The sequence below is a fragment of the Zea mays genome, chromosome 6 (genome assembly GCF_902167145.1).
Source record: "Zea mays cultivar B73 chromosome 6, Zm-B73-REFERENCE-NAM-5.0, whole genome shotgun sequence".
NCBI classification, from domain to species: domain Eukaryota; kingdom Viridiplantae; phylum Streptophyta; class Magnoliopsida; order Poales; family Poaceae; genus Zea; species Zea mays.
The window spans coordinates 173,019,249-173,046,458 of NC_050101.1; the positions used below are offsets into that span (position 1 = coordinate 173,019,249).

At 47.0% G+C, this 27,210-nt stretch overlaps 2 protein-coding genes across 16 annotated transcripts in view; one reads left to right on the forward strand and one right to left on the reverse strand.

The window, feature by feature from the left end:
* The window catches only part of LOC100383772 (uncharacterized), a 69,120-nt gene extending 45,536 nt beyond the window's left edge, over positions 1 to 23,584 (forward strand). For 8 of the 15 annotated variants that reach the window (XM_023300307.2, XM_023300308.2, XM_023300312.2 and 5 more), the window contains 22 exons: positions 693 to 860; positions 4,899 to 5,066; positions 5,204 to 5,371; positions 5,444 to 5,611; positions 5,705 to 5,872; positions 5,984 to 6,151; positions 17,695 to 17,859; positions 18,641 to 18,799; positions 18,896 to 19,105; positions 19,217 to 19,329; positions 19,403 to 19,509; positions 19,628 to 19,699; positions 19,789 to 19,974; positions 20,132 to 20,476; positions 20,556 to 20,693; positions 20,776 to 20,846; positions 20,939 to 21,038; positions 22,270 to 22,326; positions 22,437 to 22,493; positions 22,899 to 22,979; positions 23,069 to 23,151; positions 23,253 to 23,584. In XM_023300307.2, the coding sequence (XP_023156075.1) occupies positions 693 to 860; positions 4,899 to 5,066; positions 5,204 to 5,371; positions 5,444 to 5,611; positions 5,705 to 5,872; positions 5,984 to 6,151; positions 17,695 to 17,859; positions 18,641 to 18,799; positions 18,896 to 19,105; positions 19,217 to 19,329; positions 19,403 to 19,509; positions 19,628 to 19,699; positions 19,789 to 19,974; positions 20,132 to 20,476; positions 20,556 to 20,693; positions 20,776 to 20,846; positions 20,939 to 21,038; positions 22,270 to 22,326; positions 22,437 to 22,493; positions 22,899 to 22,979; positions 23,069 to 23,151; positions 23,253 to 23,367 (3,067 nt within the window). In that variant the 3' untranslated portion in view covers positions 23,368 to 23,584. Of the gene's footprint in view, positions 1 to 692; positions 861 to 4,898; positions 5,067 to 5,203; positions 5,372 to 5,443; positions 5,612 to 5,704; positions 5,873 to 5,983; positions 6,152 to 17,694; positions 17,860 to 18,640; positions 18,800 to 18,895; positions 19,106 to 19,216; positions 19,341 to 19,402; positions 19,510 to 19,627; positions 19,700 to 19,788; positions 19,975 to 20,131; positions 20,477 to 20,555; positions 20,694 to 20,775; positions 20,847 to 20,938; positions 21,039 to 22,269; positions 22,327 to 22,436; positions 22,494 to 22,886; positions 22,980 to 23,068; positions 23,152 to 23,252 lie in introns of all 15 variants that reach the window. The other 7 variants (XM_023300315.2, XM_035959747.1, XM_023300317.2 and 4 more) reach the window with 5 other exon arrangements.
* Positions 23,585 to 23,865: 281 nt separating this feature from the next.
* On the reverse strand, positions 23,866 to 27,210 carry LOC100381549 (uncharacterized). The gene is made up of 4 exons (NM_001361444.1): positions 26,477 to 27,210; positions 26,056 to 26,397; positions 25,882 to 25,987; positions 23,866 to 24,553 (listed from the first exon to the last, which is right to left on the reverse strand). Exons 1-4 carry the CDS (start codon positions 26,798 to 26,800, stop codon positions 24,213 to 24,215), a joined length of 1,113 nt encoding a protein of 370 aa, NP_001348373.1. The 5' UTR covers positions 26,801 to 27,210; the 3' UTR covers positions 23,866 to 24,212.

The following is a 27,210-nucleotide window of genomic DNA, read 5'->3' on the forward strand; positions in this document are numbered from 1 at the left end:
GCAGTTCTTTTTTCTCACGGATGCACAAGGAGTAGGTGCAAGGTCAGGTACTTAACCAATCATGGGCTGGTCTAGACTCTAGATATGCAAGTTCATCCAAATGCATTTACTCTGTTGTTGGAAAAGTATTTTTTGGAGTGACAAGTGGTTTCACTTCAGTTTGAAACTGTTATGGTCGCTAGATCAGTGAAGGATTAGAGAGGGAATTCGATGGTTGGGGCTGCTGATGGAGGTGGTGCGGTACTGTTCGTACGTGAACAGTACTCGTGGTTACTGTTCACCGGCCGCCGACCGGGGGCCTCTGCCCACGGCCGAGCAAGAGGGGGATTTTCCCTTCTGATTCTTGCTTACTTTATTTCTCATCCATTGATTACATAAATAGGCAGTTGGCTGCCCCTATCTAGCTAGAGATCCTTATCTCCTTAAAACTCTACTAAAAACTCTCAACAAACTACTAACTGATAACCTTCCTAGATAATATCAACTAATCTCTTAAATAATCTCAACTAATCTTCTAATCTTATCTCTAACCATCTTTATCTAATCCCCCTTGGAGGGCCCATGGCTGCTGCTACTGTAGCCCCTCCGTGGGCCTCCTTAGGCCCTGACAGAAACTGATTGCAATTTTGTTATTGTTTTTACTATCATTATCCTAAAACAAAAAGGCTGATTATTCTTTTTCATTAACATAGACTTGAAGAAACTGCAGCTACATTGGAGACTTCATTGTTATCTGAGAAACAACAGAGTACTGCAATCATTTCACAATTAACTGAAGCACAACAGGACATCCAAGTACTGCAGAAGAAATTTGCAGATGCCAATAAGACAATTGAGCTGCTTCAAGATTCTTTGAAAAGGTTGAGTTTTCATGTTACGTTGATTACTTGATGATACCATACTTTAACAATGGTATGAGTTGTTTTTCTTTTGTTTGAATGTAATGTTAAGAATTGACGTTCTAGTTATTCATATACACATTTTGCATGCATCTGAACTCTTCCTTTCATGTTGCTGCATGCTGCCTCTGTCTCCTAAACCCCCATCCCTCAACATGTAAGTAGAGGGACTCTAACTCTCATCCAGAGGGACTCTCATCCAGAGGATGACACTACGAGTTGGGGCAATTTTCGTTTATTTCTCACACACTACTCAAATGCCATACCCATCTAAGGGTTGGGGACACATATTTATAGCTCTAGAGACTGCACTACCACACTACACAACACACGACACAACAGGATTGTCCTCTAAATGCTAAAAGCTAAAAGAGACTAAAGAGGACAGTCAAAAAGCTCTTGTTGTCTTCTAGATGCTAAAGAGACTAAAGAGGACAGTCAAAAAGCTCATGTTGTCCTCTAGATGCTAAAGAGACTAAAGAGGACAGTCAAAAAGCTTATGTTGTCCTCTAGTTGCTAAGATGCTAAAAGAGGACAATCAAAAAACTCATGTTGTCTTCTAGATGCTCAAGACTTATTCCATCACAACATACACGCACTCACGAAATGGTGCAGAAACAAAATTTAAAAATATCTGTGAGCAAGGTATTTAAAATCTTGATGGATGTTGTGGTCTCCTGAAACAGCAAAGGGATTCCATAGGTTCAGTATCAGTGTCCCTTTGAAGATAAGAGATTAAATGGTATATTATAGAACTTTTTTTGAACATGCAGGAGAGATGCAAATCATTGTATTAAAACCGGGTAGAGAAACCCTTATAAAACACACACAATGACACGAACACCCCACCACTCAAACAACTACATCGCCCGTGGTACACCACAAAACACTTACCACTACCAGGAGGAATAAAAGATTAAGTCCCCTCAATAGACAAGGCAGCCCCTGCCAAACCCCATTATCTCATCTCCTCAGCAACCAGCAGTGTGATGCTTTCAAGATTTGGTGAGGCCCCATAAAAAAACAGGGATTACGATGATTCTAAATGGTCCATGTTTTTTTTTCTTAAACGCGCAGGAGAGCTGCACATCATTAAATTAAGAGAAGAAAACAGTCCAAAATGGACCAAAGTACAATGCCAAAATAGGCAAAACACAAAACACAAAATGGTCCATGTTTTGAAAACTATAATAGAATTTAGACCTTGCCGAACCTGCCTAACTACCCTTCATTGATTCTAGACCATGAAACATCAAAGGGAGACTCGAGGGGAGAGGTTCTGGAGCCCCACCCTTTGTAGCAGCCCAAAACCCCAAAGCAAAACTGTTGAGAGAAAAATTTCACTTTCCTGACGACCTGACCACACAATAGGCAGCAAGGACGATGCTGCAAACCCAGGGAGCCAACTAGTCAGCTGTCCAACATTTGTTATGGGAAACCAACCACATGAAGAAGCGACATTGACCCGAGCCCAACTCTTTCAAATGTGTTCCCAAGGACCAAAGAAGCTTTTTTTTCGAACGCGCAGGAGAACTGCGCATCATTATATTAAGAGAGGAAAGGTCCAAACTGGACCGAAATACAACACCCTGAGGGCAGAAAAGAAAAAAAAAACTAAGACCAATCACCCAAGCCTCCTCTCCAGCACCCAAGAAAGGTGAAACAAAGGGGGGGGGGAGGGCTGACAGACCTTACTAGACCCTATTTAAGGTGACAATAAGCCCTAAATTGTCTAAATGCTTTGCTCCCGCCTTATTCCAACTGATCAATTCATCTAAAAACAACCTTTTAATCGAGCTAATGGAAGGGCTCACTCCATCAAAAACAGCCTTATTACGAGTGAGCCATAAGCACCAAGCCCCAAGAATTATGACACTATTGAAACCCTTCCTCTTGCCCCTTTGCACCTTTTTAGAACCTTCCCCCACCACTCAGCAAAGGACTGCTCAGCAACAACCGGAGTGAGGTCACCAAGCCCGATGGACGACAAAATGAGATGCCAAAATTGTCTAGTAAAATTGCAGGTGCAGAGGATATGCTGAACTGTTTCCTGCTCCTGATCACCGATCACATAGGGGACAACACACCGGGTATTGCAATCGTCTCAATTGGAGCCTGTCCGCAGTCCAACATTTATTCCTTATAGCTAACCAAAGGAAAAACTTGCATTTAGGGGGAGCCCAAGGCTTCCACAATATTTTCCATGGCTCAAAGGAGAATGGACCCCATGAAGAAGGCTCTGTAGCAAGACCTTGAGGAGAACTGCCCAGAAGCAGTGTGCATCCAAACAAGCCTGTCCGCCTCCTGTGAAAGCGTTACCTCCCCAACTACATCCCATAACTTCAAGTACTGTTGCAGCCCAACCAGAGTCGCAGCTTCTGGCCACCAAAAGCTGCTGCGGACTGCCAAACACTCAGCTTTTCAGCCAGCTTCTATAAAATTTGTTTGAGTAAAAACCATTCAAAATCAACATAAACATATAATCGGTTGAGTCGTCGCAATAGTAGTAATCCATCACTTTATAGATCCTGAGCCCCATGGACAACTTTATCTTCCTCCGCACGTAATCCGAATGATACTTAGATTCTCTACACAGCCAGATTCTCTCTACAGCTAGATTCTCGGAAAAGCTGGTCAGAAAAAAGTTGAACCAAACGTGCCCATAGATGACTCCCAATATCACTAACCCACTGCCAATTATCCATAGCCTGAGCAATCGTCCTGATAGAGCTGACTCTACTGTCCACCAAACAGACAACATCTGGTGCAATATCATGGATAGCCTTCCCATTCAACCATTTATCTAACCAAAATAGAGTACTGGTACCATCTCCGACCACCGTTGAGACCGAAAGATTAAAGAACTGTCTGACCTGCTGTTGAATAGGAAGATTCATCCCATGCCATGGTCTGGACGGTCAGTTTTTTGCAGCCATAACCATTTAGCCTGTAAGCCCAACTTTTGTATTGTAAATTAGAAACTCCAAGGCCGCCAAAATTTAGAGGCCTTGTAACTATTTCCCAAGGAACAAGACAACTTCCACTGTTAACATTCTTCCTTCCTTTCCATAGAAACCCCCTCCGGATTTTATCGATAGATTTGATCACTCATTTGGGAACATTCATGGCCATGAGGATATAAACAGGAATGGCCGACAGCACATGCCTTACTAACGATGTCCTACCAGCCAGACCGAGCAATCGAGCCTTCCAGTTGGGAAGCCGGTCAGCAATCTTATCAACCCACACCATAAGCTCCCTTTTTCATAGCTTCTTATCAGAGATAGGCAGCCCCAAATAGCTGCATGGAAAGGATCCCGAGCTGCATTGCAAAATATTACAGCCAGCCTGAACCTCCAGCCCATCACACCTAATTGGTATGACAAAACTTTTGCGCAAATTTGTTACCAGTCCCGTTGCTTCTCCAAAGCAATCCAAGATCAATCTAACACAATTCAGGTCCTCAACCATAGGTTTAACAAAAAGAACCACATCATCAGCATAGATCGATAGCCTATTCCGAACCCCAGCTTCTTCCAAACTTTGTAACAACCCTCTGCTTTCAGCTGCTCTGAACAGACTGTTAAGAACATCCATAACCATCACAAACAACATAGGAGATAGGGGATCACCCTGACGAAGACCTCTCCGATGAGCAATACGATTACCAGGAGAATCATTTAGAAGTACTTGCGTAGAAGACGTGAACATTAGAGAGGAAATCAGATTACGCCAAATTGGAGCAAAGCCAAGATGAGTAAGAATTTCAATAATGAAGGCCCATGACACTGAGTCGAAAGCCCTGGAGATATCTAATTTTAAGAGGGTCATGGCAATTAGGTGTGCACAGTATAGGGGATTGATCATAGTTTGGTGGGAGTGCTGTCGTGTACCTGGTTGCATGTCTTAGTGTTACAGGCTCTGGCTCTCTTCACATCTTTATTCCTGTCTTAAATATAGCAAGCTTGTAGTGTTAGAATTTTTACTCGCTGAATACAGGTGTGAGGACAGCACAACCACAAGGGATGCCTTATATGTAGCAGAAAGACAGGAGCATGGTCAAACCAAACAAGCACTTTCCAAAGCTCAGGAAAGAAATTTGGAATTGCTTAGGAAAGTTGATGATAGTGAGAAAACTTTAAACAAGATGCTGGAGAATGCTCAGAGGTTCTTATCTTGCTGCCATTATCTGTAGCTGAATTTTCTTTACTCAAGCATAATGCAATATCTGCAACTTAATAGAGTTACTCCTCTCCTTCAACTTTGTGAACTAATACATATTCCCTTTTCCTTAATGAATTTAGACTTGAGAAACATGCAACAGCAAGGGAATCCTTGCTTCTTAAGACAAAGCAGAATCTTGACTGCACTACAAAAGCGCTAACTGAAGCACGAGGGAGAAACCGAGACTTATTGACAAGTTTTGAGGATTCAGCTAAAAAAATCAATATGCTTGAGGATTCACTTAACAGGTTAGGTTTCATTTGTTACAAGCATTTGTGATTTGCTCTTTGCTTGAGGATTTGTTTCTTCTTTACTCATAGACTAGAAGAATGCACAGCAGAGAAAGACTCTTTGTTGGCAGTAGAAAGAAAACAAAACAAAACGACCAAAGAAGAACTGGCCAATGCCCAGAAAACAATCGATGAATTAGTACATGAGTCACAGCAGTCCCAGGAAATAAGAAATCAATTGGAAGATACCATCAAGAGGTCTGATGCTTTTTCTTCAGATGATGTGTCCGAACTTCTTTCTTGATATCATCATTACACTGTGATAGTGACTTTTCAGTGCGGTTTTGAAAGGTTTAAAGCAGAATCGACTGCCAGAGACACAATATTATTATCAGAGAAACAGGCACATGAGACGACCAAGAAAGTTCTAACTGAAATTCAGTCGAGAAATGAAGAGTTAATCAAGAAAATTCAGGATTGTGATAAAAATATTCTTGAGCTTCAGCTAACTGTGGAGAGGTCCATAATCGTCCCTTATTGTCTACCTAGCAACCTCTAGGATATTAATTCTGTCAGAATGATACCTATTTTAATTTTTGAATCAACTCCATATCTATGTCATGAGTACAGGCTTCAGGAAAACACATCTACTACAGAGGCTTTACTGTTGAGAGAACGAGAACAAAACAATGCAACCATGAAGGCACAAGCTGAAACTCAAGAAATAAATTTGCAGTTACTGAACAAGCTTGAGGACGTTGAGACAAAAATTGGTCTTCTTCAAGGAAGTGTACAAAGGTACTCTTAAGTCTGTTGTTATATTTGACAGATAAGTAACCCTGTCTTCAGTCAACCTCATTAATACTATTAGTTGTTGATTCTATCATAACAGAAGGACAACACCTTACTCCTTTGTTTGACAAGCTTTGATCAGCAAAAGTAGGCAGTAAGTATTAGAGAAGTATCGGGATGGAATTCCATAGTCATTAGATTAAAGGGAGTTTACAATATATAGGCTATAGGGTGACGTACCAGGAAAGGGTGCGGCAGCCTATCCAACAGCCTGAGCAATCGGATCTAACTTGCCATACGGGAGAACCTGTTTCCTATACTGGAACAGTTGATTCTAGCTACCATATGGAGCAGCTTCTAGTTACTATATGTGACAGCATTACTAAACTAACCTAGGCAGACAGACCTCACGCAGGAGGAAGCCTAGGAGGATTACCATAATAGTCTTAACAGTAAGGAGTAGAGGAGTGGTTGGTAGATCTACTTACAGTAGGAAGTGATTTACACCATACCTGGGAAGGTATATAGCCGCCCCTTTGTATGTATGTGTATATATGTATGCAAGGATGCAATCAGAGCAGCTTAACAGCTTTAAATTCCTGTGTGTGTGCGCGCGCGTGTGCATCCTACCTCCATTGCCAACATTATTAAGTTGTGTTTGCTTATAGCTAGTGAGCATGTTTACGTAAATGTAGATTGTTAGACAGTGTGTGGGCTGGCACCACTGTTGGGCTGCTGACCCATTAGGGTTAGGGTTCTAAGTATATATATATATATACCCCATCTCTTATGCAATATATCAAGCCTTCACATTCTCTTACATGGTATCAGAGGGCTAGGTTAGGGTTAGGGTTTTCCCTTCCACCATGTAGAGAGATAGGAAGATTGGAGAAAACACCACAGTGAGGTGGTGACGTTCATATATATAGCCAATGTGGCTGAGTGTACATGGCAGGTGCCAATCACAATACATGGCAGGCTAAGTGTACATGGTAGGTGCCAATCACAATACATGGCAGGTGCTAATCACACTGATTGTGGACTTGCCTAATATGAACTTGCTTAATATACACTTGCTATATATGTATATCTATCAGCCTCCCGCAGTCGAAGCGTCAGGAATCCAGATGCAAAGACTGGACCGGAAATCCTCAAATAGCTGAACTGGCAGGCCTTTAGTCATGACATCAGCGAATTGATACTTGGACGGCACATGGAGAACTCGGACCTCACCGAGAGCCACCTTCTCACGGACGAAGTGGATGTCAATCTCGATGTGCTTGGTGCGGCGGTGATGGACCTGGTTGGCTGTCATGTGGACGCCGCTGATGTTGTCACAGTATACGACTGTGGCGACCTTCAAGGGAAGATGAAGTTCCTGAAGGAGTTGTCGAAGCCAACAGCATTCTGCGACCACATGAGCAACAACCCTGTACTCGGCCTCCGCACTGCACCGTGACACGGTGGTTTGCCGTTTGGAGGACCAGGAAACCAAATTGTCGCCAAGGAAGACATAGAAGCCTGATGTGGAGCGGAGGGAGTCTGGGCACCTAGCCCAGTCAGCATCCGAGTATGCAATCAGCTTGTCGACGGGTCCAGTGCCTATGTGGAGACCGGTCGATAGAGTGCCCTTCACGTACCGAAGGATGCGCTTGATCAGCGCGAGGTGAGGCTCACGCGGGTCATGCATGAACAGGCACACTTGCTGCACAACATATGCCACGTCGGGGCGGGTGAGCGTCAAGTACTGAAGAGAGCCCGCGAGACTTCGGTACGCGGCGGGGTCGGTGACAGGAGCGCCCTCCGTGGCAGAGAGCTTGGCACGAGAGTCAACAGGCGTCGACGTCGAGTGACACTCGGCCATGCCCGCCTTCTGAAGAAGGTTGACAGCATATTGTTGCTGGCTGAGGAAGAGACCGTCGGAGGAGCGAGTGACGGATATCCCCAGGAAGTGATGGAGCTCCCCAAGGTCTGTCATGGCGAACTCAGAGTGAAGCCTATCGATGAGTCGTCGAAGTAGAGTAGCCGAAGAGACTGTGAAAACGATGTCGTCGACGTACAACAGTAAGTAGGTTGTGGAGTTGCCCTTAGTGAAGATGAAGAGCGAGGCGTCGGTGACAGAGGCGACGAAGCCGAGCTGTCGAAGGAACGTGGCAAAGCACTGGTGCCACGCCCGAGGGGCCTGCTTGAGCCCGTAGAGTGAGCGCTGAAGAAGGCAGACAGCGTCAGGGCGTGTCGGGTCGACGAAGCCAGGAGGCTGCTGGTAGTAGACCGTCTCATTCAGGTGGCCGTGAAGGAATGCGTTCTTCACGTCCAACTGGTGGATGGGCCACTGGCGAGAGGCCGCGATGCTGAGGACGACCCGAATGGTGGCAGGCTTGTCGACGGGGCTGAAGGTCTCGTCGTAATCGACGCCTTGGCGCTGGGTGAAGTCGTGGACCACCCAGCGAGCCTTGTGGCGAGCCAGGGTGCCATCGGAGTGGAACTTATGCCTGAAGATCCATTTGTTGGTGACCTACGTTGGCACCGGGTGGACGGGGAACGAGGCGCCAGGTGTTGGTTTCGACAAGCGCCTTGTGCTCTTCAGCCATAGCCTCGCGCCATTGGGGGTCCGCAAGGCCCCCTCGGTAGTCACGGGGAACCGGCGAGGCAGTGGAGACGGTGACAAGTGAGCTGTCGGTGGGAAGCCGTATCGGTCGACAGGCTTCAGCGAGCCTGTCTGGAGCTGTGTCACCGGACGGCTCGAGGTGGAAGGCAGCGGGATCGAAGGAGCCGCCACAGCCGAAGCTGGAGCCGGCTGTACACTAACAACGGTCGTCGGCTGTGCAGGAACGGCGGGCGCTGTCTGTGCAGCAACAACGGGCGCCGATGGTGGTACCTCCAGCTCTGGTGGAGGTGGCTGAGCAGCAGCACGCCGTCGAGTGTACACCCGTAGGGGTGGAGGGCCAGCTGGAGCAGGCTGAGCCGGAGCAGGTGCAAGAACTTGGCCAATCTGGAGGATGGTTGGGTCCTCAGCGAGCTCCTCCAAGTGAGCTCGATGTTGCGGCTGCTCAACGTCGGCTGGCGACGGAGCGACCGCATGGGGTGTCGTGGCAGCAGTGCGGGGCACCGGCACGGTATGACCTGTAACAAGGAAATCCAGAGAGCTGGGGAGCGCACTGGTGGGGTCAGCACTAAAAGGAAATTGCATCTCGTCGAAGACAACATGACGGGAAATGATAATCCGTCTAGTGGTGAGGTCAAGACAGCGGTAACCCTTATGGGAAGAGGGGTATCCGAGAAATACATAAGCTGTGGAACGTGGTGCCAGCTTGTGTTTGGAGGTGGCTGTGAGGTTGGGATAGCAAAGGCAACCGAAAACACGAAGAATGGTGTAGTCAGGGGGCTGCTGGTGGAGTTGCTCAAAGGGAACTCTATGGTCAATGGCTGAGCAGGGACGTCTGTTTAGGAGATAGGTGGCTGTAGCTAGCGCCTCTGCCCAGTATTTGGGTGGCATGTGAGCATGGATGAGCAGTGTGCGGCACATATCGTTCGGAGAACGAATGATGCGTTCAGCTTTGCCATTTTGAGAGGAGGTGTAAGGGCAGGAGAGTCGTGAGTGAATGTCGCTGGAGGCAAAGAATGTGGTGAGGGCATTATTAACAAACTCAGTGCGATTATCAGCCTGTACAACCTTGATAGGGAGGCTGAACTGTTTGTGGACATAAGCGCAAAAATTAATGATGTGAGTGGCTACCTCGGACTTACGGACTAGAGGGAAAGTCCAGCAAAAGTGAGTGAAGTCATCGAGGATGACTAGGTAGTACTGCGCACCAGAGACACTGGCAACGGGAGAGGTCCAAACATCACAGTGAATAAGCTCAAATGGTAGAGATGAAACTGAACTGGAATTTCCAAAGGGCAGCCCACGTGCTTGCCAAGTTGACATGAATGACATAGAGTATGAGCGGACTTATTACATGAGATGGAATTATTTTGTCTAAGCAAATTTAGGGCAGCAGCTCCTGGATATGACCAAGACGATGGTGCCAGAGGTTGGTGGAGGTGGCGAGGTTGGCTTGGGGCGTGGCAGGGACGGTGTAGAGGTCGTCGGAACTATTAGAACGGAGAATCACGCGTCTGGTCTGCAGGTCCTTAACAGAAAAACCAAACGCGTCAAATTCGATAGTGCAATTGTTGTCACGAGTAAATTGGCGAACTAAAAGTAAATTGCGCACTAGAGATGGGACAACTAGAACATTGCGAAGCGAAAAGGATGAAGTGCTGCCAGGCAATGTGGAGGTGCCGGAGCAAGACACAGGAAGGTGATGACCGTTGCCAACAGTGACGGATGGGACAAAGGAGGGTTGACGGGAGAGAAGTATACCATCCGTGTTGTGCATGTGGGAGGTGGCGCTAGAGTCCATGACCCAGCCGGAGTTCTGGAGCGCCATCTGGTTCAGGGCGGCGATGAGGCCGGCCTGATCCCACACCGGGGAAGGAGGTGGCGGTGCGGCAAAGTGGCCTGTGGGTTGGCACCCATGAGGCCCTGGTTGCGCCCACCTTGGCTGCCCTGCTACCAGCTGCCAGACTTGGGGCCTTGCTGCCAGCCGCCACCTGAAGGAGCACCGCCCTGGGAAGCCCATGGGTTGTAGCAAAACCATGGTCCCATGGGGCGGTTGCCCCCGGTTTGGGCATTGCTGCCAGCCGTTGTTGGCGTTTCCCTGGCCGCGCCAGCCGCCTTGCTTCTTGCTGCCTTTGCCTTTCTTGTTGCCCCCGCCCCCGGAGCCCTTGGGAGGAGCACTGGTGGGAGCATCGTAGGAAGGAGCGGCATCCCGTGGAAGTGCAGGTGGAGCCAGAGGCGGCCACCATGGCGAAGGCTGCCGTGGTCTTCTCGTCATTGGTAAGATGCAGCTCTTTGAGGGAGAGCATCTCGCGGGCCCTAGAGAAGGATGGTAGGACAGCAGAATTTGCGATGTCGTCGGCAGTGCCGCTGTAGCGCGGGTTGAGGCTGCGGAGGAGGCTGAGGACGAGTCGGGCGTCCTCGATGGTTTCGCCGATGTCCCGTAGGGCAGCAGCCTTGACCTTGAGTCGCTGGCAGTACTCATCGATCATCGAGTCGCCTTGCTTCAAGGAGTGAAATTCCTCAAGCAGGAAGACAACGCGGGGTGCACGATTGGAGCGGAAGAGGCCTTCAATCGCCACCCACAGTTCGTGGGCGGACTGGTTCTCGTCGGTGAGGGCAAGATCAAGAACCGAGTCGGCGACGGTGTTCAAGATCCAGCCGCGGACAATACACTCAGCAATGTCCCACGATGGATCACCGACTGCAGGAGGAGGCCCGTCGATGTAGGGGCGAAGACTGAATTTCCCACACAGGGCCTTGAAGAAGGACGCCCACTTGGTGAAATTGGGATTCTTCATCTCCAAAGTTACCCGAATGTGGGTCTTCACGTTGACGGCGGTGTAGGGGTGGACGACGACAGCCTGCGGCGGTGGTGGTGGTGCGGCGGTGGTGGTGGTGGTGCAGCGGCGGCTGCGGCCTCGGCAGCGGCAGCAGCGTCGTCATCAGGCATCGTGGGTGGCTGCGAACAGGGGGAGTGGCGCACAGCCTGAGGTGGACGGTGGCGTCGGAGGACAGCCGCCGGGAAGGTGGAGGGGGGAGAGGCGGAAGCAGAAGGTCCAAGATCTAATTGATCCCGCTCTGTGATACCATGTAGAGAGATAGGAAGATTGGAGAAAACACCACACCACAGTGAGGTGGTGACGTTTATATATATAGCCAATGTGGCTGAGTGTACATGGCAGGTGCCAATCACAATACATGGCAGGCTGAGTGTACATGGTAGGTGTCAATCACAATACATGGCAGGTGCTAATCACACTGATTGTGGACTTGCCTAATATACACTTGCTATATATGTATATCTATCCCACCCAACAGCCGCCTCCAGTCGTCCTCTCCCACCCAGCCGTCGCTGCCCCCCGGGAGGCTCAACCTTCCCTCCCGGTGGCGGCCTCCCTCCTGCAGCCGTCGGCCATCCTCAGCCTGCTGATCTCCACCTGCCGACCGGACTTCCCTCCCCTCCCTTCCCCCCATGGAGCTTCCCTCCACTGTAGGGGTCGTCGCCTTCACCGGGCAGGGCGCGGGTGCTGTCCCCTGTCTTTCGCTGCCTCCACAGGCGTAGGCTCGGCCCCCCTCACTGAGAGCACCTAGAGGGGGGGGGGGGTGAATAGGTGATCCTGTAAAAACTTCAAACTTAAGCCACAAAAAAACTTGTTAAGTGTTAGCACGATTATTGCCAAATGGCTAAGGTGAAGTCTCAACAATCTCAACAAAACACAGTACCACAAGAGAATCAAGCACAGAGTGACACAGTGGTTTTATCCCGTGGTTCGGCCAAGACCAACGCTTGCCTACTCCACGTTGTGGCGTCCCAACGGACGAGGGTTGCAATCAACCCCTCTCAAGCGGTCCAAAGACCCACTTGAATACCACGGTGTTTTGTTTTCCTTTCACTATCCCGTTTGCAAGGAATCTCCACAAATTGGAGTCTCTTGCCCTTACAAGAATATGATCACAAATGAAACACAGAGTAAGGGAGGGAAGCAACACACACAAATCCACAGCAAAAGCGCACACACACGGCCAAGACTCGAGCTCACAAGACTATCTCAGAGTTCTCACTTAGAACAGAGCTCGAATCACTTAGAAACACAAACGAATGCGCAGAGACTTAGTGTGGATGATCAAGAATGCTCAAAGGTTGCTTGTGTGTCTCCTCCATGCGCCTAGGGGCTCCTTTTATAGCCCCAAGGCAGCTAGGAGCCGTTGAGAGCAAATCCAGAAGGCCATCCTTGCCTTCTGTCGTCGGGGGCACCGGACAGTCCGGTGCACACCGGACACTGTCCGGTGCCCGATTTGTTTCCTTAAACGGCGAAGACGACCGTTGCAGACCGTTGGCAGATCTGGCGCTGTTGGCGCACCGGACATGTCCGGTGCACACCGGACAGTCCGGTGCCGTCTTCCGACCGTTGGCTCGGCCACGTGTCCCGCGCGGATTGCGCGGCCGACCGTTGGCCCTGGCCGACCGTTGGCTCACCGGACAGTCCGGTGCACACCGGACAGTCCGGTGAATTTTAGCCGTACGCCGCCGGCCAATTTCCCGAGAGCGGCCAGTTCGAGTCGCGCCAGCCTGGCGCACCGGACACTGTCCGGTGCACACCGGACAGTCCGGTGCTCCAAACCGAGCTGGGTCTTGGCAGCACACAGCCAAGTCCCTTCTCCTTTTCTCTATTCTTCTTCTTCCTGTTTCTAACACTTAGACAAATATATTAGTACTTAAAACCAATGTACTAAGGCTTAGAAACATACCTTTACTTCATGATTTTCACCTTGTTCATCCATGTACATAAATTCCCAATTAAGCACATGTGTTTGCACTCAATCACCAAAATACTTAGAAATGTCCCAAGGGCACATTTCCCTTTCACTCACGAGCGAAGGCCGCACAGCCACCGTCGGCGGCGGCACAGGCGCGGCTCCCCAGCCCGGTGCGGGCACGACCCTTGCCGCCGCGTCATCCACAGGCGTGGACCTAGCCCCCGTCGCGGGCACAGGTAGCATGGTCGCCACCGGCGTTCTACTCATTCTGCTGGCCGCTGGCACCGCCACACAGGACATCGGCTCCCTGTCAGGCCTCCCTCCCTCCTCTCGCCGCCGGCCTTCCCCGTTGCTCCTTTCCTCTGACCGGCTAGATCTAGGCTCGGCGACGCCCCCCAGCGCGCCCCTTGCCCTGTGGTCCGTGCCTCCCCTTGTTTAGCTCTCCTGGCGTCCTGCTAGCGTCTAGCCTCACGGGCGAGTGTTGGCTGACCCGCGCTCGCGCCCTGGCCTTCCGCAGCTAGCGAGCAATGGTCCCTACCGGCTCGCCTAAGATGCCCAGCAGTGCCTCCTACTTTCAAGCTTCTCCCGGCGTCAACGCCCCTGTCTGGTTGAGTTTGGCACAGGCCCCTGCTCGGCTAGACCCGCCCCATCGTCCCACCCCTTTTTCTTCGCTGCCACAACTGGATCCATCGCTGTCGCGGCTTTCCCGACCGGATCCACTACTGCCGCGACCTTCCCGGTGTCACACCCCGTCTAATCTCTGGACTGACGGTACTTACTCCTGGCAGCTCTCTAGGATCATATATTGTCCCCACAGACCAACACGGGTCTTTTGTGCACACTTTGTCCTCACTCATGCGCACCCGAGAAAACTTGTCGGTCGGTCACCCATCCCAAATTGCTCCAATCCAAACACGCTTAACTTGTAGATTCTTTCGAGATAGGCTTCCGAAAAAGAAGATACACCTTGTTGGTATGGATACTCTATTAATTCTATTAAGCCTTGGGCCAGGATATCACCATCTCAAGAGCCAGGATATCTTTTTTTCTCGAATACGCAAGAGAATTGCGTATTTTTTATATTAATAGAAGAAGCAAAAACACAAAAGTTATAGCCAATAGGCCACACAAGAATTACAGGGGATAACAGGAGGAGAGAAACAAAGACAGACATAACAGCCCCAAACACACAATCACACCAGAAGCACAATATCACTTAGGTAGCAACATCTGGCAGCGACAGACCATTGGCACCAGCCAGCTTCCAAAGCATAATATCATGCCCAACCATGGCTAAGGCAGCAGAAAGATTTGGACTCATCCCATTGAAAACACAATCATTCCGATGCTTCCAAAGACACCACGCCCCCAAGATCACTATGGAATTAAGGCTAGCCTGAGAAGATCCCCCCACGGGAGTGGAGATGCCTTTCCACCATGCCATGAAGTCCTCTTCACCCGGATGCGGTGCCACACCAGCAAGCCCAATCCTCTGGAGAAGGATAAACCAGAATTGCCGAGCGAAAACGCAAGACAGCAGCAGATGGTTGATCGTCTCCTCCTCCTGGTCACAAAGGACACAAGCGTCGGGATGGTCGAGGTTGCGCCTAGCCAACCGGTCGGCCGTCCAGCAACGGTTGTGGGCAACCAGCCATAAGAAGAATCGACACTTTGGAGGCGCCCAACTTTTCCAAATAAGATCGCAATGCTCGAAAGTGATTGAGCCCATGAAGATCATCTCATAAGCAGACTTTGCTGAATATTGGCCCGAGCTTGAGAATCTCCAGATATGCTTATCAGGGGTATCAGGCAACAGCAACACCTCTGAAACAGCTTCCGCTAATTTAATGAACTCAGCGATGACCACAGCAGTGACCGTACCACGAAGATCGTGAACCCAAGCCATATCAGTTAAACCCTCAGCGACCGTTCTCTTGTTAGCTACTCCCTTAGGAACCATAGCACAAAGGTGGGGGGCCAGATCAACCAGGCGCTGCCCTAACAGCCATCTGTCACACCAAAACAAGGTGTTGCTGCCATCTCCAACTTCAGAGACTAAGGCAAGATCGAAGAGAGACTTCACCTGATCTGAAAACTGGAGTTGAAAAGAAGCCCAAGCCTTGTCCGGACTAGTCTTTTGAAGCCAAAGCCATCTAACACGAAGAGCCCAATTCAAAGACTGTAAATTAGAGATGCTGAGGCCGCCCAGCTCCTTAGGTCTAGTGACTTTAGGCCAAGCAATCAGACAATGACCTCCATTAGTTTCGCTTCTGCCACGCCAAAGAAAATTCCTCCTGATTTTATCCATGGCCTTGAGGGCCCAAGAAGGGAGATCTAGAGCCATAGCATGATAGACAACAGTAGCTGTCAACACAAATTGAACCTGGACCGCTCTTCCTGCCTTAGTCATAAGATCAGCCTTCCAACCCGGGAGAGAGTTCGCCAAGCGGTCAATGAAGGGCTGTAATTGCGCTTTATTGAGCCTTTTTAAGGACAGCGGCAGCCCCAAATATTTAAAAGGGAATTCCTCCAGCTTGCAAGGCAGATGATCCTGAACAGTGGCTACCTCCGACTGTGAGCACCTGATAGGGATAATACTACTTTTCTGAATATTTGTTTGGAGACCGGAAGCTTCACCAAACAGCCTGAGTATATCCCCCACCAGAACAAGGTCATCCGCAGTAGGTTTGATGAAAAGCGCAACATCATCCGCGTAAAGAGAGACTCTATGCAGAAAGGGTCGAGTTGACAGGGGCTGCAACAGCCCAGCTTCAACAGCTCGCCCCACCATGAGGTTTAGAACGTCCATCACCAAAATGAATAACATAGGGGAGAGGGGGTCTCCCTGCCGCAGCCCTCTTCTGTGTGGAATGAAGTCCCCTGGAATACCATTAAGGAGAATCTGAGAGGAGGATGTGGCAAGCAGCCCACTCACAATGTCACACCATCCAGCACCAAACCCCAGACTCCGCAAGACTTCCAACAAGAAGGGCCATGATACTGAATCAAACGCCTTTGATATGTCCAGTTTCAGCATAATTGTTGGCTGATTCTGAGAATGAAGGAAGCGGGCTGTTTGTTGGACCAACATGAAGTTGTCTTGAATAAATCTTCCCTTGATGAAAGCACTTTGGTTCTTGGACACCATACTATCAAGCTGACCTCCCAACCGGTTTGCAAGGATCTTCGTAATTAGTTTGGCAAAACTATGAATGAGGTTTATAGGCCTAAACTCCTTGGCATTAGACGGGTTCTCAACCTTAGGAAGGAGGATAACGAAGGCTGAATTAAGAGCCCGAAAATTCCGAAAGTCCTTCCTCCAAACTGCTGCAACAGCCGCCATGATGTCCTTCTTAATGATTGGCCAACACACCTTATAAAATCTTCCCGTGAAGCCATCGGGCCCCGGCGCTTTGTCAGAGGGCATCAGCTTGATGGTATCCCAAACTTCTTCTTCCGAACATGAGCTGACAAGGTGATCCAGAAGATGGTGTTGGATCCCAAGGGCCTCAAGATCAATAGAAGACACCCTGTCACTGCTGCTACCAATCAGCTCCGTAAAATAATTGAGCAGCACCTCCGCTTTATCATCATGACTAGTAACCAGCCCATCACCATTAGACAACTTGGCGATGAAGTTCTTCTTCTTCCTATAACGAGCACATGCATGGAAAAACTTGGTGTTGCCTTCCTAGCGGAGCTCCTCGACGACCGAATGCGGAAAGAAGCATGAAGGCCCTGAGGCTGTTGTTGTCCCTTTTGCGTCGCCCCACCGATCGTTGACGCTCGAACGTCGACCCCTCCCGAAGAACAGGCTATTGTTGCGTGTCTCTCGACCATGGCCACCTCGACTTCGGCTACCTCGGCATCCAGGGGATATTGTCTGCACACCGGTCTCTACTCCAGCCACAACATTCGCACCCTCACGACGATGTGACCGTGGGGGGATTTCAACCTGTTGGCTCCTACCTTCGGCTTTTATTCCAGTCTCATCGTTTGCGGTGCCCCCGTTGCGACTGTGGGAGGATGTTAGACAATGTGTGTACTATGTGTGTGTGGGCTGGCACCACTGCTAGGCTGCCGGCTCATTAGGGTTAGGGTCACATCTCCTATGCAATACATCAAGCATTCACATTCTCTTGCATAGATGCTACTGCTAGCCATAATAACTGACGATCAATTTCAGGCTTGGTGATAATACAGCGAAAGACACTTTGCTGCTATCTGAGAAACGTGAGAAGGATGCCCTGAAGGAAGCACTTACTGAGTCTGAATACAAAAATGAAGAGTTACTGATAAAAACTGAAGAAGCCAACAAAAAAGTTGAGCATCTTCAAAACACTATAAATTCGTATGTACCTTAAACAATTTTTTATAGATATTATATTGCAAGTATAGGCATGTAGTTCTCCCTTTTCAGCATGAGATGTTTTCTTATTTCCTGAAATGAAATTCAAAAGGTAAAAGAAACGTGTTTCCCTATATGTTTCAAATGACCACCCCGTTTTACTAAACCTTCTAATTATCTTAATAGCTGTGCCAAATTAATCGATTTTTTTGGAATTTCTTCCCATGCTACAAGATCAGTGGTATGAGACATGTGATTCCATACTAAAAACTGCACCTATTTGACCGTACATGCTGTTAATATAGCACCGATGTCTCTCTTTATACTAACATCATCAACAATAACAACAACAAAGCAGAATGGATCGTACACTTATACTAAACATAGCTTGACAGTTATATTGTCATGATCAGAGACTCTTATATCACACTACCTTTTTACATAATTTTAGAATGGATCAAGGTCACATGTTCTAAAAAGATATACATGCAAAGGGAGACATTGATGGAACATATGTGCCACATGCATGCAGAATGTCTTTGGATCTCGCAAGAATATCAAATTTGAAGGAATGATAATAGCAGAAAGTAAAAAATAGAAGTGCATTTATGAATATCTGAGATAGATGGAAACAGTTCATCAATCTAGGGCTATGTGGCATGCATCACAATGCCTACGTTTTGTGCATTTCCTCCTTTTTTGCTTAACCCAAACAGTTCTTCCTTTTGTGCATTACTACTATTCAATGTTATGAAGCTGTAGTGTTGTTTTTGCTCCATAACAGGCTTAAGGAGAACATGGCAGCTTCTTTGGAAGCTGAAAGACAAGAAAATGAAGCAATCAAGAGGTCCCTTGTTGAAGCTCAGGAGAGAAACGATGCATTATTTAAGAAAGTTAGGGATAGCGAATACAGGGCCCACCAGCTTCAAGATACTGTCCAAAAGTTGGTATCTTAAATATCTTTCTCTATTGTCAACTACAATGCCTTCATTACAGAGTATTTGTCATCATTTCAGAGACTAATGTTTGTATCAATTAGGCTTCAAGTAGATGCCATATCTAGACTGTCTAGCTTTGTAATGGAGAGACAAGATGGTGATGGTGTCAAGAATGCACATACTGAGGTTCATGGAACAAATGAAGATCTAATGAGGAGAAATGAAAACCTCCTAAAAAGGAATGATGACTTGGTGAAGAAGATTGAAGATTCTGCTATACTTGTTACTGAGCTTAGAGGGAACTTGGAAAGGTATTTTACCTAGACAAATAACTCTCTGTTGCAGTCATTCATTTAATTTGTCTTCATCTTGTGCTTATTTGTGGCCAACTTTAAATTGTTTCTGTCCTTCCACAAATACAGGTTAGAAGGGAAAGCTGCTAATTTAGAGGCTGAAAATCAATTGCTTCGTCAACAAGCAATTGCAACTCCTCCATCAACAGCAAAGTCTTCTCAAGCTGCATGCTCTAAAATCAGTATGATCCATGTAATATATCTTCAGTAGTCTTCAATTTGAATTGCTGATAATATTCTAATCTGAACTGGTAGATGCATTTCAACAGAGATGTCAAGAAAGTGGTCATATTTTAAATGGCAACGTAGCATATGCTGAAATGAAGTCCTCAACCGGTCAAACAGAAATGAGACCCTCGATGGTAGTTTAACCAAGTATATGGCTGCATGCCATTCTTTTTTCTCATACACGGCTGCATCTCATTCTGAATTACTTTACAAGTCAATTGATGATCGCATATTTTATTTTAAACAATGCAGGGCAGTTCCCTTGATTTGATTAACCACAAGGTTTATGAAAATGGGCAAAGCTTGTTTAATGATGTATATCAGGTGTGTGTTTTCTATTCTCTACTAGTTCATTATATCCTAAACTCTCAGCATTGAATGGTAGCTCTGTTTATTTTTGGTATCCTTCTCAGCACCAGCAACCCCAGAATCATCAACAGTTATTGCTGAAATATATTACCCAATATCTTGGATTCTCTGGGAGAAAACCTATTGCTGCGTCTCTTATATACTACTGTCTTCTTCATTGGAGATCTTTTGAAGAAGCAAAGACAACTGTCTTTGACAGTATTATACAAATTGTAAACTCAGCAACTGAGGTTTGTAGCACTTTTTTGAGTTTTTTAATCTCTTTATGCTGTAGTGGTACTCCAGTAGCTCATACTCTGCAGCCTGCACCTTGTAATTCTATACGATACAGCTTTATGCATCCAGTTTTCCAGTACCTGTAATATTAATCTATGTTCTTACTTCAAGGCTCAACATGATACGAGAAGCTTGGCCTACTGGCTGTCCAACTTATCCACATTGTCAGTTCTCCTGCAACGTTCATTTAAAGCCACCAGGGCAACTGCCTCAACTCCACATAGACGAAGAATTTCCTGTGAAAGGATTTTTCAAGCCAATCAAACTTCAAGCAGTGGACTTGCTTGTCTCAGTGCTCAATCAGTGGATGGAGGTACCGTGTTTCACCAAATTGAAGCAAGGTATCCGGCTTCGCTCTTCAAGCAGCAGCTAGTGGATCAGGTTGAAAAGGTGTATGGAGTGATAAGCGATAAAATAAAAAAGGAGCTAAACCCATTACTTGAGTTGTGCATACAGGTACCTCATTTCTTGAGCAAAGCAATCATCCACTGTCAACTTTTCCTGTTGAAAATCTGGGGAATTTCTAATTTTTTAGGATCCAAGAACTTACTCAAATCAAGCAAAGGCCTTGATGTCTCCTTCTAGTGGCTTGGGCCAACAGGATCAACTCATGCATTGGCTGAGCATCGTGAAAATCTTCAACAGCTATTTGCATGTCCTCAGAGCCAATCATGTAGGTGCTAAAGGAGCACAATCATCAATGCGGTATCCATTTGCAGTATTTCAAAAACAATGTTAATGTGGTTACTTTGTAGGTTCCCTCAATTTTGGTCCACAAATTGCTTACCCAAATATTTTCTGTGGTCAATGTGCAATTGTTTAACAGGTAAGTTTTGGGTCGTCCTATCATATTTTCTTCTTGGAAATGACAGTTTTCACTTCTGTTCCTGGGGCGTTCTCTTCCTTATTTGAAAACAGGCTCCTCTTGAGGCGTGAATGCTGTTCCTTTAGCAATGGGCAATACATCAAAGATGGGCTAACTCAACTAAGATATTGGTGCAATGACGTCAGTCAAGAGGTGGTTAACTTATCTATTCTGTTGTAGTAGGATACATTGTGAAGGGTAAATTACATAAGAACACCAGTTCATTGTTCTTTTTTTTTACCCGGAAAATGGTAGAGGAAGCCCCTACAGCAAAAACAATTATTAAAAGGAAACGGCACTGTACATAAAAGAAATGAAATGAGAAGAACATAACGCCCTGTTTCGATCATTGAAATTGAATTCCATTCTAATAATAGTAATTTAGTCATATATCAATTAAGCTAATTCAATTTTATGCAAAATATATTTGTATGCTATTATTAGCAAGAAGTCGGAGCGGCCACCATAACGGGGTTTTTTGTGTCTCCCTGTACTGATCCGTTTTGGATCGTTTTTTCTTCTCTTCTTAATGAAATGATGTGCATGTATCTTGCGCATTCGAGAAAAAAAGAAAAGAAAAAAGAAGTCGGAGATATTTATGTGCTACATTTTTACTATATAGGAGTGAGTGGAAGAGCGTCAAAAACAAATTCTACTAATACATAAAATCATTTCCCATTCTACACCCATGAATTTGAGATAGCCTTATATCTGAACTTTGGAAAGTGGTAGAATGTTAAATTCCAAACTAAATAGGTTACTTTATTAAGTGAATTCCAATTACTCTAAAATGAAGGGATCCAAACGGTTCGTAAGGAGAAAAGAGAACTAGCTAGAAAAGGAGGAAAGAAAATTATAAAGAGTTAAGCCAAAAGGATATCTCCAATATAAGATCAGGACTAGCTTCAACGTGTCAGTGAAGCAATACTTCCAAGAAGGAAACAAATGAGCAGATTCAGTGAAGATAGCAGCATTTCTTTGCTTCCAAATTTCCTTTGCCGAAATAGCCAAAAATTCCATGAAAAAATACTTTCTGAATTGATCCCTTGCCGATGAATCGTTGCAAAGAAATCCAAGGAGTGATCCTTAATATTTAACAAAACCAAAATTTTAAAACGTTACACCCAAGCTATCAAGAAGGGGCTTTGTCCTTGCCCACTCCACTTTTCAATAGGAAATGTGGAGCTAGGAGTGGGGTCTGTTAGTCAGCTCAGGTTTGGATTTCACTATGGTGGGGTTACAAATTTCATAAAACTTTAGGACTATATGTATCAGGTTTTTGAAACTAGGACCAAGAATGTGCTTTTATTAACTCTCATTTTTATATGCCTTATCTTAAAAGTGAATTTATAAATCCTTTTAATTTTATGGTTTTTTGACCCAGTTTGCAGACTCAGCATGGGTAGCACTGAGGCATATAAGACAAGCTGTTGACTTTGTGGTTTGAATCATTTTCCCTTAAGAAACAAACTTTTGTGGCTCTTGTACACAAACTGAACTATACGAAACTTTGATAGTTTTTTTCTCAAATATACCTCTTCCATTCATCAGGTAATTTCTCTGAAGCCGATAAGGACATGGGAAGAGATATGCAATGATATTTGCCCGGTAAGGCCATGTTCGGTTGTATAGGGATCGGAGGGGATTTAGGAGATTAAGGTCCTATTCCAAACCTTTAAAACTAATAGTTAGCGGCTAAAATTAGCTGAGACATTTAGAATGGACCGACTAATAAACCAGCCAAGTGTTAGTTATACCTCTTAAATAGCTATTAGTTGTTAGCTGCTCTAATACAGCTAAAATAAACTAACAACTTATTATCCGACTAACAATTAGCTATAGGGGTTTGGAACAGAGCCTAAATCCACTTGTATTTAGTTTTGACTAGCAAGGAATTTAATCCCCTCCAAATCTCTAATTCATTTCTAACCGAATTAGCCCTAATTGTTCACTTTGTTCTTATTATGTGTCATTTTTTAACCCTATTGTGTACTCATGTAGCTATTTGTTTAGGCTCTCAGTTTGCAGCAGCTAGAGCGGATAGTCGGTATGTATTGGGATGATTTAAAGGGAACAAATGTAACTTCAGCCGAGGTAAGACGATAGGCTTTATCCCTTTAGTCTTGCACTGTTTTGTTCGAAATGCTAGCTACCTTCATTTAATTTACCTTTACTACTCATAGTTCATGTCAAGCATGAGAGCTATGCTGCGCGAAGAATCAAATAGCGTCTCCAGCTTTTCGGTCCTGCTGGATGATGATTCCAGGTCTATTCCCTGACAATTTGTAGGCTCTAGTTTTCATGCCCCCCAAATGGTATTTGCTCAGTTACACTCGTTTCATAATATCATTTCTCTTCTTGTCGCAGCATACCCTTTTCGCTTGAAGATATTTCGAAGTCAATGCCAAACATTGAGGAGACGTCAGTTAATGACCTGCTGCCTTTCATCCGCGAGAACCAAAGCTTTGCGTTTTTATTGTAGTGGAGAGGACACGAATCCTTAGATTTGTTGTATGAGATTGCAGGCCAGTCTGTGTGGAGTTACTATCCGTCTGATGGGTATGCGTTGACTTTACACGTGCTACTGTTTGATTACCTAGCTTACCTGCATCCACAGGAACTCTCAAAACTGACGTATCCATTCGGCCACCCTCACGGGAGCCTGCAGGTATCCAATCAGACCGTATCCGTGTGATGGATGACTGTGTCTGTGTAGGTGTGCTCGCATGAGCCTGGCCCTGACAGCAGATATGTGATTTTTACCTGTATCGGCGTATGTAGGCAAAAAGCTACCGCAAATACGTGAGTTGCATCATGCATGTCTAATCGAGTGCGTGCAGTTAACCCAACATGCTCTCGGAGCTAGTCAACGCATACAAAGAGCCATGTTAGGGAGGTACACCCAACTAATCATGTATATGTACCCAATCAAACTGTATATATAGGTGGGCACACACTTGAAGCTGCAATACAAAACTTTCATCGGATTCAGGCAGATGGATAGTCCTTGAATCATGAAGTAACAATATGTTAATTTTAGTGACCGTCTCAGCCGCTTGTCTCTTTACAAGTTCAACTATCATACAACATTAGGGATATACTAAGTGCCAGGGCTCATGGTAGAAGCCGACTGGAGAGAATGTTTTAGCCATCAGAAACCAGAGTGGGGTTAAGCATCATAACCCTCCATGGAAAATGCACCTACAGTTCTTGAGGCCCAACGAAAAAAACCTGTGGGGTCAAGTCTCTTGCGGACGACCAACAACTAGCAGCAGAAGCCTTTGGACATATCATGGTCAGCTCTACCGTGATGGATCCATCCCAGTGTTATGAGTTGCTCTTGGCCTTCTTTCGAGGTTTCAAGTCAACCACAATGACAGTGATATTGTCCTCGGTACCCTTCTTCAGTGCGAGCCTCATAAGATAATCAGCAGCAGCTTGTGCAGCAGGATCATTGGATTCATCACCCTCGTCACACAATGATGATGTGACACCGTTGTTCTTGTGCCACAGCTGGATCTGCCGACGCGCAGCTTTGCATGCCTCTTCATTCGACACTACATCCCACAGCCCATCACTTGCAAGAATGAGGCAGTCGTCATCTTTCGCCCTAGGAACAACGGTGACTTCTGGTTTTGGAATGACGAATGGTTTCAAATATCGGTCCCCTGCAACAAGTGTTTCCACGTTTAAGTTAGCAAAAAGGTGACAGAAAATTGGACAAATGCTATCCAACTCACAGAGAAGTCAGCTGAACTGTTGGCCCAACTAAAATTTTCTATTGAAATTGGAGGAACAATATTGTCCGAAAGTGAGTTTAACGATCTTAAGATGGAAATGAATGTTAACATTTCCAAACAAGAACCATTGACGGTTAGCCATGGTCCAAGCTGCAAGTGCCACTTGCAGGAATCATGGCATAAGCTACCTTTGTCGTGTCGATTAAAGATGGCTTTTCAACAGCGAAGAACTTCTTTTCCTAATCACATCTGCATTCTGTGTTCTATGCCATAGAAATATACTTAAAAGCTCATTTTTACAACTTCACTGATTGGATTATAGCCAATATCCAGACAGTCAAATCCCAGAACATGATTTCAGTAGCGCTTTAAATCTATCATGCTCCCTATCTCGGATCGAAACAAGCTGTTTAAACCAAATCGCTGATAGAGTAAACACTTATTTTATTATATAGAACAACTACAGCATGGTAATTGTAAACATGAGGGCAGATGAAAAGTATCTCTTCTTCCTAAATGGAAGCATGCCATCTAGCAAAAATCACCACGCTACAGAGTATAGTACAGAGTCTTTCAACAAAATGACTAATCCCAGGGAAAATTGCCTAGGTCAATACGAAACCTTATTCCATTAGATTGAACATGGTTCTCTAGATCGTATAGATAGAGATAATAATACCACCAAAAAAACAATTCCTACAGCAACTGGTTGCTTAGATTTTGATCCTAACTTACACAAAGTCACCACGCTACAGAGTGTACTTGACTACTCCCTCCGTACTAGTATATGAGGCATAACTATTTCTAGATCGAATTACAAAGAATGTATTTTTATTCTCTGTTTCTTAATGGTATGTATAACCTCATTTAATACCCGTCTTTTGAGGGGTCTCTAGGGGTTAAATGTAAAAAACACAAGAAACGGCTATTCGCGAATAGCGCGTCTCTACACGACTCTTCATACACAACATAATCTCTTGAGAGCATTTATAATATGGTTGATTTTAAAAACCCTCCATTGTATGATTGAGCTTCTTAGATGTCTCATAACAACGGTAGGGTTGCATTGATGTAGGTGTCTTGAGAGCTCATCTTATACCATGGAACTCGAATAAAAAAAGTGGTTAAACTATGGAACTCAGAATAAAAAGTGGTTGCAACAGCATAAGCATTTTCATGTTGCTACAACTATAATTTCCATCTCACTTAAAAAGAGTCATTCTACCAAGATCTAGCTGAGGAACCAATATACATACCAATCGATCTTGACATAGCAAGTATACCGGAGACCCTATAGCCGTTCCATTGGATGACCTTGCCTCCCAGGGCCTCAATCCTCGCGCGCTCATCCTTCCTGTCAGGCTGAAACAACCACGGGTGAATCGCACGATCGCCATCATGCCTCGCTCCAAGCAAAAGCAAAGGCTCACCTTGTGATCAATCGACAGCTCTACTGGCTCCTTCCCACGGCAGAGAACGGCACGCGAATCCCCGCAGTTGGCGACCACCACATGGGATGAGCACACGACGGCGACAACCGCAGTGGAGCCCACGTTCTCGGCGGCCACCGGCCGTGACTCCTGGACGGCACCGACGAGCCTGCTCGCCTGCCCTGACACCTCGTCATCCAGCCTCTGGAAGCATCCGGTGAACAGCTCGTCCCAGTGCTCCTTCATGTCCACGTCGCAGCTAATCTGCCCCAAATCCTCGCCGAGTAGCCTCAGCTCCTGCCTCAAGAGTACCTGGAGCCTCTCCCGGCAGTAGTTGGCCACCTGCACAGCGACAAGAAGCGGCGGATCAGGTGCCATCGATGGAAGGTGGGGTGGGTTTCCCCCAAGCCCGCGGGCGTACCTCGGCACCGCCGTGGCCGTCGAAGACGCCGAACAGGTGCGCCGGCAGGCGGAGCGCGCCGGCGTCGAGGCCCAGGCCGTCGAGGTCCCTGCGGCTGGCGAGGAGGCGCACCGGCACGTCGGCGAACCGCGGGGCCGCGGCGCAGGCGTCCTCCATCTCGGCGCTGCGGCCGCGCGTGGACGCGCAGCCCCAGACCGGCGCGCAGTCCATGAGGTAGACGCTCCTCTTGCCGCCCGCGGCCGCGCCGAGATCCAGCTTGTCGACCCCCGCGCTTTCCGCGGCGGCGGAGGCGGCCTCGTCATCCACGCACATCGCCGCCGCCATCACAGTCACAGCAGAACCCCCTCCCTCCGGCTTGCACGAACCACACGCGTGCCCCCCGCCCACCGCGGCGTCGAAGAACCACCACCACCACCGTGAGAGGCGGCCGGGGTCGGGACTCGGGGTCGATCGACGCACCAGGCAGGCACGGACTCGAGACGCGAGGAAGCGGCGAGCGGGCGGGCCGGCCGGCCTTGCAGTGGTAGGAGGGGTGTGGTATGGCTACAGAGTACAGTCTCGGTGGGGTGGGTGATGAGGAAGCCGATGGTGCGCGCGCGTGGGGAGGGGGAAAGAAGCAGGCAGAGCAGGTGGGGGGGAACGGGGAGGGGAAGGGAAGGAAGAAGAAGCGAGCGAGGTGGGAAGAGGGGATTGGCCTGGGGCTGGCTGCGCCGTAGCGGGCAGGTCTCCACGAC